Source organism: Vulpes vulpes, chromosome 5 (assembly GCF_048418805.1).
Source record: "Vulpes vulpes isolate BD-2025 chromosome 5, VulVul3, whole genome shotgun sequence".
In the NCBI taxonomy this organism is placed as follows: Eukaryota; Metazoa; Chordata; class Mammalia; order Carnivora; family Canidae; genus Vulpes; species Vulpes vulpes.
In genome coordinates this window covers 11,214,867-11,224,607 of record NC_132784.1, presented here as the reverse complement: position 1 = coordinate 11,224,607, position 9,741 = coordinate 11,214,867, and the positions used below count along the sequence as shown (strand labels likewise).

Genomic DNA, 9,741 nt, shown 5'->3' with positions numbered 1-9,741 from the left:
AAATGCCCCCACAAACATGTAAACTTGCAGACATACCGGGTAGCCTCACACACCCCCAATATCCCCTCCTCCATCTGCAGCCTCCCCCTGACCCCATTGAAGGAACAAGAATTTTGAGTAAGAAAACAGAGACCTTTGCCCTCCGAAAGAGGCAGGGATCGATAGTGTTTAGACTCAATAGTGTGTATTTCCTTCTGGGCTGAGGAAGATTTAAGTTTATGGTTCAATCCGATTTCTTTTTTTTTTTTTAAGGTAGAAAATGAGGAAGTTGGGATAGCACACTCCACTATTTATTTCGATGCAACCTCAGACTTTTTAATACACAGGCGGCTCACTATGCCAGCCCCATAAATCAGAGAACTCAATGCCTATTTATGATTATTATTACTTTCTTTTTTTAGAGGGGGGGACAAGAAAGACGGCTGACCATAGTCTTCTTCTTCTCTTCTCAGCCCCAATTTCAAAACAGGGAAACTGGGGATGAGAAGGGCAAGAAGGTAGGAAAGTCAGGACCTGGGCCAGATTCCTGAGGTCGAGACCGAGACCGTTGTTAAGAGGAGAGATGACACAGAGAAAGACACAGCCACAGAGGAGGCATGGACCAAATATGTAAGTCTTCTGAGCTCCAGTTTCCTCCACTGAACAAAGAAGAAAATTGTCTCCGTCCACAGTGGTTGGAAGATAAGAGGAGATATGGGCAAGAAATCAAATTACGTAATAATGAAACATCTATAGGCTCTACTGATACAGTCCTGGGGAGGGTAACTGCCTCCTCCCTCCTCCCCAGGGTTGAGAGGAGGAACTCTTGGCTTTGACCTCCAGAATTAACCCTAAGGGACAGTATGATTCCTGGAGTTCACCTTAGCTCCTGTTTGCCTTAGCTCCTGCCCCAGCCTCTAGATCTGATGGTCTTGATGGGCGTAGGTACCCTAAAGGCCACAGTGGAGATGGGCAAAGAAAGGGCAGCCCCACTTCCAGGCACTCAAAGAAAGGATCAGGTTCTCTGTAGAGCAGGAAGCCCCCAAAACCACATCTGGATGTGGCCAGGACCCTTCCAGATGTTCTAAGTAAGCTAGGTGGATGAAGGGAGGAGGACCCTGGGTGCCAAGTCTCAGACCCTCTAACCTGAAGCCCCGGAGAGCTCGAAGATCCCAGGCCCCCTTCCCCACCCAGGAAGGCAAAGGATGTACTTCCAACCACCAGAAAACCATTCACTGGGGCCATCCAAGGGAAGGGCCCTGGCCTCTGCTTCCAGCTCTTCACTCAAGGAGCCCTTAAGCACCCATTTTGTGCAGATGTTAGTCGATAAGCCCTGAGAAGGCATGAAGGGGATGGAAGGAAAAGATTTGCTGCAATAAAGTTGGGAACCCATGGCAATATCAAATACGCTCTCCAACTCCAGACCACTGAACCTCAAGCCCCCAGACCTTTGAGCAGGGAATCCCGAGTCTACTAGCCCTGTCACTTCTCTGGGTATAGGCCTGAATCAGGAGCAAGGTTTTCAAGGAAACGGGAAGAATGATGGGCCAATTCTCACTTCTCACCAAATCAACCCTGCAAAGACAACAGGAAAGAAACCCAAGGCAAGACCACAGACAGAGTTCCCAAGCATGCACAAGCCCCACAAACACCCCTGCAAGCATTCTAGTGTGCAAACAAAAATGAACACATGCACTTCCACGAGTTCACAAACATCTAAGTATGCATCTAATTATAGAGGAGTGGACACCCAGTGAGCTCACTACTCACACATGCAGGGACACACAAAAACCAGGTAACTCCTCAGGTGAAGCTCTATTTGCACGTGAGCACATATGCACACAAGTTTGCAAGGACACCTACATCTGGCCACACATGTATGGGTACATACACACATATTTCAGAAGACAGGAAGAAAGGAGGAAAGGAGAATGTACCATGAAAAAAACAGAAACAAAAACAAATGCTGGACAAAAGGGAGATGCTACCTCGTGAGGAGGCACCTCCCTCTCTGTTCCTCCTCCTTCTAGTCCCTGAAAGTAGGGGGCCCAGTGCCTGCCCTGGAAGGACAGGCCCCAGGGTCAGGGGCAGGAGTGCAGACATTTCCCTCAGGGGAAGTCCATGTGTCCTGAGGGTCCTGGATGCTTGCGTCTGCGCCCCCCTCCGTCAGGAAGCAAGCCTTTGTTGGCTTTCTGAGAGTGACTCCGCTTAGGTTTGGTGTCTGGAGGAGGCAGGCCTGTGCCCAAGTGAGAATGCGGGTCCCCCAAGAGAAAGCGATCCCAGCAGCAGACTGAGCTGCTGCTTCGCATAGCTTCCCAGCATCCGGGGCCTCTTCTCCCTGGGCTCTGAAGGACCATGAGATCCGGGCCAGGACAGGCTCCATGTGCCTGCGGCCTCCACCTGCCGCTTCACCCACGGAATCACTTCTCTGCACTAGGAGCGGCAAGGTCCAGGTGGCGGAGAGGCCAGGCCCGGAGACCAGGTCCGAAGGGCCACCCCCGCAGCCTAGTGGGCAGCTGGGAATTAGGGGGTGGGGGGGGCAGCCCCTCACCTCTGCCCCGCCTTGGGAAAGGCCTTGGGCTTCTGGAGGGGAAACCCTCAAGCACAACCTGCTTGTGAGGGGAGGAAAGAGAGAAAAGGGAAAGGTGCAAGCCGAAGGAGGAGCCGAGCAGGTTGGAGAGGAGGCCAGAGCCAGGCTGGGCCTGGCCCGCACAGGGAGCAGCCGGACAGCTCGGGCAGTGTTTCCGAAGTCAGGACTGGGCTTTTGCCTTCGGGCTCCTCCGGACGCAATCCGAGGCCGGGCGTGGGCCTCCGGACCTCCCGGGATCCGGGGCGCCCCCACGGCCGCGCGCTTGTCTCGCCCTCGGGATTCGTTGCGGAGGTCTCAGGCCGGCCCGGGCGAGGGGTCGCGGCCCGCTGCGCGCGCGGGGCCCTCGGGTGCTGGCGCCCACGCCCGCCCCAGCCCGCAAGGAGGGGAGCCGCCAGCGGCTCGTGAGCACAGTGTACACTTTATTTCAGACTACAGGTTTCTGAACATAATAAAATCTTTGGCTTGTAGCGGCGGTTCAGTCTCGCAGTCTGTGGGGTCGTATTTCTCAGCAAGTCTCCGGAAAAACGAAAGGGGGGGGCAGGACAGACAGACGGACAGAAGGGGCCTGGGAGGTGGGGGCGGGGGAGGGGGAGACGGGGGGAGGCCAAGGGCAGACACGCGAGGGAACACACTCTCACGCACACAAAGAAAAGTCCCAGAGAAACGGGGGCCAGCGATGCGGGGCGGGAGGCACCGGAGGAGCAACGACATTCAGAACAGGCAACGAAAACGAAACTGGGCCGGGGGCAGCGAGGCGGGGGTGGGGGATAAAATAATTATAATAATTATAATAATTATAACAATAATAATAAAGGAGATTAATAAAAAGTCCAGCAAATAGAGATCGCTACACATATTTCTTTTCCTTACCTGAAATTAAATATATACAAGGTCGTAAGCGGTTTGGCTAGATAGAGCTTTAAGGAGTTCGCAGTTTCGCCCCTGACACCGTGAACGGGGAATAGATCTTATTTTCCGATAGCACCTGTCCGAGTCTTTCTCCCCCTTTAATCATGTTTCGTTCCAACGTGACTCTCCGTTCTGAGACGCTCGCCCGCTGGCCCGCGCTCCCGCTTCCCTGCTGCTCCCTCCCTCCTGGTGCGGATTCTCCCTCCCCCGGCGGGGCCGGCCGGCCGGGCGGGCGGCGGTGCCGGTGCCGGGAGGGGGCGCGGGCGCGGCGGCCGGACCGCGCGGCCCCAGCCGGCGGCGGCTACTCGCTCTCGTCTTTGTCCTGGACCGTGGTGGTGGAGTGGTTGTACAGTCCCTGCGCCATGAGGTGCAGCGCCAGGCCGTTCTTGATGCCCGTGGCCTTCTTGATCTTGGCGCGCTTGTTCTGGAACCAGATCTTGATCTGGGACTCGTTGAGGCTGAGCTCCTGGGCCAGGGTCTGCCGCCGCTGCTCCGTGATGTAGCGGTTGGCCTGGAACTCCGCCTTGAGTCTCTGCAGCTGCTCGGCCGTGAACGCCGTCCGGGGCCGCTTGTCCTCCTTCTCGTTCTTCTTCTTCTTCAGCTTCCTGGTGCGCGGACCTGCAGCGAAGGAGAGGGCCGGGTGGGGGTGGGGGTGGGGACGGAGGGCAGAGGGGAGGGGGAGAGGGCAGAGGAAGCCGTGAGAATTGCAGGGGATCGCGCCCCGCGCTTCCGGGGCGCCAGCGGAGGCCCCGCTGCGCCCCCAGCTCCCTCCCGCCCCTAGCCCCGAGAGCAATCGCGGGGCCGCTGGGGTCGGCCGACTCCCCTTCTGGGGGACCAGAGGCGGCGGAGGAAAACCGGCCACGGCTGTCTGTGCACCCCACACCCCAATTCAGAGAGCCGCGGGCCAGACTTAAATCCCACAATCCAAGATGGAGAGACCTTCGGAGCCCCGGCCGGTGCATCCCAGAGTTGGAGGTCAGGGGCCTGCTGTCTTCACAGCCCTGGAATAAAAAGAGGCTCAAGACCGGGCCAGTGAAGACACCGGGGCAGGACTGCCCTGAGGAAATTGCCAGCCTGCAAAGGAATCCTCCAGCTGCCTTCTCGAGATGTGCACCTCCACCCAGTACTTAAAATAAGACCCCATCTGCTTATAGCCATTGACCCCAGAAAACAAGGGGACGGTGAGGGGCTTGCCTAGATCTCCGGCCATATGTTCTCTGTGCCTCTCCTTTCTCTTTGGCCTAAAGGAAGCCCTTTCTAGGGTCCCAGAGAGACACTGAGGGTCTCAGGGAGACACTAAGCACCCCTTTCTCTGAAGGGAGGGGGAAAGGCTTTCACCCAGTTACACATCTTACCCACATGACCCTGGCCCCCAGGGTTCTCTGCTTGCTTTGCCCCTTGGATGGTGCCAGTAAGAAAGAGCCCACTGTCCCCATTCCTCTACCCGGCTGCGCAGGCACGGTCTCTCTTCTCTCTGTCTTTTGAACACGTAAGCTACAGTTTTCAGGATTGAAAAGTCCTGTATAACAAAAACAGGCCAGATCCGCTTCCCCTGCCCATCTATGACATTTGCAAGGAGACTACATCCCTCCTCCCCACCCCCCATTCAGGAGCAAACTATGGGCAGAGGTCAAGAGACAGAGGGACAACAGGGACAGAAATCTGTGCTTTGCATCACAGATGGATATGGGAAGAGGCCCCAGCAAACCTCCCCAACAAGGTGAAGTCTCTCCCAAAACCTAGTCTGAGAAGAAAGCTGCTATGGAGTCCAGATCTGGAGAGAGGAGGGGGAAAGAGGAGGCAGCTTTTAAAGCCAGAACCTCTGTCCATCAGCCTCAGACCCAAGTCCTCCGGCATTTAGGCATTTACTTGGCGGGCCCTACCCTGGTTATGGGAGCTTCCTGAGCCAAGTTAAGTCCCTGTCGTGCCTTTTAATATCTGAAACTGTCTGGAAAGAAGGGTCTTCACCAGCATCTCCAAACCTAGCAACAGAAGGGCAAGCTGGGCTGCTGGCTCCAGGGGCCGACCAGAGCCTGGGGTTACTAGCTGTCCTGTGACAAAAGAGTCCAGGCCCGGCTGACTGCAGCGACTCAGGTCTGGGTTGAGGTTCATCTCCGTGAACTGCCCATGCAGGAGGAGCCAGTACCCTGCCTCCCCAGGCACCGAAGAGAGAAAGCAGCCAAGAACAAAGGCAAGGCCGGCTCCTAAGCTGGGTGCAGAGAGGACTGAGAGGTGGGGTGGGGAGGAAGGACGGCCTCGGTTTAGATTAGCAATTAGCTGAGCGGGCAAAGATGTGTACATCTCCAGAAAGGCCCCGCTGTGCGTTGTGCGTCCCGGACGTTTGTGAGAGGGTTGTGTATGTGTGTGCAGAGGCGCGGACACTTGTAATAAAATCGTAGCCTCCCGGCCGGCCTGAGCCTCACAGCCTGACAGCTCAATCACTCTATCCATCAGGCGAGTCAATCAAAGCAGCTTTTCGGAGGTTCAGGGAGCCCGACGTGTCAATAACGGGGCTCGAGATGGCGGGGGCTGATAGCGCGCATCGATCCGCGCCCGGCCGGCAGCCGTGGGGAGGCTAGACACCAGCCGGAGTGGAGCGGCGCGTGGCTACGCTGTGCCCGGCCTCCCACCGGACCCGGTGCCCGCAACGCCAGCTGTAGGCCGGACCCCTGCCGTCCTCCTCGATGCGCCCACCGGCCTCCCCCGTGCTGCCGCCCCGGAAGGTGGGCAGGCCCCAGCCTCCTCTCCCGGGGCCTAGGGCTGCCCCCGCGCACGTCTCGGCCTCGGGGTCTCCAAGTGCGAGGGACAGGCGGAAAAGGGGCCTAAGGCAGTCGAGAAAAACAACCTATAGCTGGAGGAATCTGCTAACTGGCAGAGCCGAGGAAGAAAGGAGTGAAGGAAGTAAGGGGCAGGGCCCGGAGGATGTGCGAGCTGCAGGACGGAGCTGCCGAGGAGGCTGCCAGTCATGCCCCGAGCCCCCGCGATCCGGCGGCGGGAGCCTGACCCGGCTCCTCTCCGCTCCCAGTGCCTGCGAGCGGCAGAGGACCAGGAGCGGGGGCTCCCGGCACCATCTTTCCCTGGGTTCTACCCACCCGGGTCAGACTCTCCGGCTTACCCGGCCTGGGGAGGAGGGACAGCGATCAAAGGCTTTTCTCTCTCTTTCTGTGTGTTCTCCAATCTATCTCTCTGTAAATGAACTTTCCTCAGAAAATACCGACATGGTATTTGTGTCTGTATGAACACAAGGTGAGGATTATTTCTCTGATGAGAGCCTTGCTCCACTTGGGCCTCCGCAGGACCTGGCTGGCGGGATTTCAGAGCCCGATCCCTAGGCCCACCTTCCCGCCGGCTCTCAACACCCCTCTCCCTGGAAGGAAAATCAATGACTGGTTGTGGGTTTGTTTGTTTGTTTGTTTGTTTCTTAAGGATAATAAAGGTAAAAACACAAAGAAGGCCCGAGGGGCTCGGAGTTCCAAACAGAAGGATCGAGCGAGACTCGGGCTTCCCGTGCCAGGAGCTGCAGCCTCTCGAGTGGCGGCCACAGAGGCCAGGAGCGCGGAACTGGGGGCACAGCCGACTGCGACCGGGACGGGGGCGAGGAGGAGGAGGAGGAGGAGGAGGAGGCCGTGAGAGAAGAGAGCACCCGAGGCCGGGTCTGTTCTCCCCGGCCCCGGCGGCGGGGAGCCCTGGGGGCGTCCGCGGGGCGCAGAGACGTGGCGCGGCCGCGGGCTGGGTACTCACCGGAGGACGGGCGGTCCGAGTAGCGCGTGCAGTACACCCAGGCGGGCCACACGAGGGGCTGCTGCGAGTCAGTCTTGACCACGGGCCCGCCGTTGGCGGAGCCCATGAGCAGGATGGCCGGGTTGCCGTGCTCCGGGTACTTGGCGCCCTGCGCACTGGGGCTCCCCACGCCGCCCGCGCTGCCGCTGCCGCTGTCCGAGGGCTTGGCCGCCGCCGCCGCCGCCGCCGCCGCCACGGCCGCCGCCGCCGCCGCCGCCGCCGCCGGGTTCCCGGCTTTGGACGCGCCCGCGCCGCCGCCGGCTGGCGGAGAGCCGTCGGGAGGGCCACAGTTCACGTCCGGGGCGCACAGCAGCGAGGCGGCGCCCGGCGCCCGCGTGCCCAGCGGGTGGACGGGGTCTCTACCTGCGCCGGTCTGGCCCCGCTCGCGCTCGACCCGGCCTCCTCCGGCGCCTCCTCCGGCCGCCGCCGCCACCAAGAGCTGCGGCGGCGGCGGCTCCTTTTTGCAGCCGAAGTCCGGCCTCAGGATGTTGTCGATGAAAAAGTTGGTGGTGCGGTGCAGCTGGGCCGCGGGCTGCGGCTGGTGAGCAGGCGCCGCGAGATGCTGCGGCGGCGGCGGCGGGGGCGGGGGGTGCGGGGGGAGGTGCGGGTGGTGGGCCAGGGGCGGCAGGCAGGGCGCCGCGGGCGGCGAGGGGGGCGCGGGCTGCGGGGACACCGGCACGCTGTCTCCATCGCTGCCGCTGCTGCCGCTGGCGCCGGGGCTCAGGCTCAGGCTCAGGCTGCCCGGGGCCGCCGCCGCCGCCGCCGCGCCGAGGCCCGAGTCGCGCTGACTTTTAGGTTCCGGCTGCTGTTCTTCCATGCTCGGCCGCCCCGCCGCCCCGGCAGCCGCGCCGGCCCCCGCCCCCCCCGCCTCGCTCCCCACCCCACTTTGCCAGCGGCCCGTGGGGGTGCGCGGAGGAAGGAGGCCGGCGGAGCCCCGGCGAAGGCACGGGGCGGGCGCAGGAAAAAAAGCCCAGGCGCCTGGCCTGGATCGCCCGCTCTTATCGAGCAGATAGATCTCGCTGTCTCTCCCTCTCTAATTTGTAGACATCCAGATATGGAGACACTTGGCTATTTCTTTCTTTTTTTTTTTTTTTTTCTTTCTGCCACCAGATTCAATGATTTGTTTTAAATGGGGAGTAAGCCACGGCCAAGAAGGAAAAAAAAAAAAAAAAAAAGGAAAAGAAAAGAAAAAAGAAAACAAGAAAAAAAAAAAAAAGAGGAAAAAAAAAAAAGCTCCAAGAAATTTTTTTCTTAAAGGGAAAAAATAGTCTTTAAAGTCTAGCCATCTTCCTAGGCAGTAGTGAGGGGTTTTACTTCCCCGAGTGTCACGCTCAGCTGTGCCCAGAGCGCGAGGCTGGCAGCGCCTTTAATCGCCTTTGCTTTTTTTGCAGGGAGAGCGCGTCTCCGCCAGCGCCGGGGCTGCCTTTTTTTTTTTTTTTTTTTTTTCCTCTCCTTTTTTTTTTTTTTTTTTTTTTCAAATCTCTGACAGCTCGGATCTTTGCACAAACTCTCTCGCTTAAAAAAAAAATCACCCAGGCACACTTTTTGCCTTCAAACCGGAAGCACGTGAGTCAGGCCGCACGTGTGCGGGGCCAATGGCGAGCCAGGACTCGCGCTGACACCCGGGCCTCGGCCCAATGGGCGCGCGCGGGACTTTGCGGATAAATAATCCGGGGGCGGCGGCCGCTGGCGGAGAGGGGGCGCCGCGGCCTGAGCCCCGCGCGTCCGGCCCGCCCTCCCCCACCCGAGCCCGAGCCCCTCCCCCTCTTTCAAGCCAGGACCGAGGAAGGGGCAAAGGAGCCCAGGGAGGGGTGGATTTCGGGGGGGGGGGGGTGTAGGCAAATAGAGAAGCAACTCCATAAACAACTTGTTGGAGAAATGCAGGATTATGGGTGCGTGCGCGCCGGGCACAGGGTCAGGAGGCAGGAGCCTCGGCTCTTTTACATCCTTATGCCTAAGAAACTCAGCCTTTTATTTTCTCTCTCTCTTTTTCTTGTTAGGACGGGTAAAATGTTGTCTGTGTGTGTGTGTGTGTGTGTGTGTGTCTGTGTGTAGGGAAGGGGTGAGACGAAGAGGGTCAGAGATGTGAAATGGACCTAGAGTTGGTTACTTGCAGATAAGCAGTTTATTTTTTCATAAATAGCAAACCCGGAGGCGACTTGCTCCTAGCTAGCACCGTCTGTTTGTCGGTTTTGCAGTGCACGCCGGCCAGCTGCACCAGCTGCACTGCGTGTCCTTTCCGGAGTATCCCTACTCCTGTCCTACCCTATCCTACCCCGTCCGGACCTTCGACAACCCCCCGGGAGCTGTCCTGGCGCCATTAAGCCCAGAGGGCGCGAGAGAGCCGGAGAGCCGGTCGCACCAGGCGCCTGCTCTTTCCCTGGCCGCCTGAGTCGAAGCCATCCGGGCCTCGTAGAGTTGTCCAGGGCGGGCCCCTGGGCCAAGCAAGTTCGAGGGCAGATGCACGCGAGGCACGGCTTTTG

The 9,741-nt window shown here is 59.1% G+C and overlaps 1 protein-coding gene across 1 annotated transcript; it reads right to left on the bottom strand.

Annotated features, from left to right (window-relative positions):
• Positions 1–2,975: 2,975 nt before the first annotated feature.
• EN1 (engrailed homeobox 1) lies at positions 2,976–8,633 on the bottom strand. The gene is made up of 2 exons (XM_072757318.1): positions 7,220–8,633; positions 2,976–4,096 (listed from the first exon to the last, which is right to left on the bottom strand). Exons 1-2 carry the CDS (start codon positions 8,073–8,075, stop codon positions 3,780–3,782), a joined length of 1,173 nt encoding a protein of 390 aa, XP_072613419.1. The 5' UTR covers positions 8,076–8,633; the 3' UTR covers positions 2,976–3,779.
• Between the last annotated feature and the right edge of the window lie 1,108 nt (positions 8,634–9,741).

What these genes read in the sequence shown, in the direction of transcription:
- EN1 (XM_072757318.1), bottom strand. Translation starts at nt 8,075, where the DNA reads ATGGAAGAACAGCAGCCGGAACCTAAAAGTCAGCGCGACTCGGGCCTC. An exon ending in CTCGGACCGCCCGTCCTCCG is followed by an intron (nt 4,097 to 7,219) that starts GTGAGTACCCAG and finishes CCTTCGCTGCAG; the next exon opens with GTCCGCGCACCAGGAAGCTG.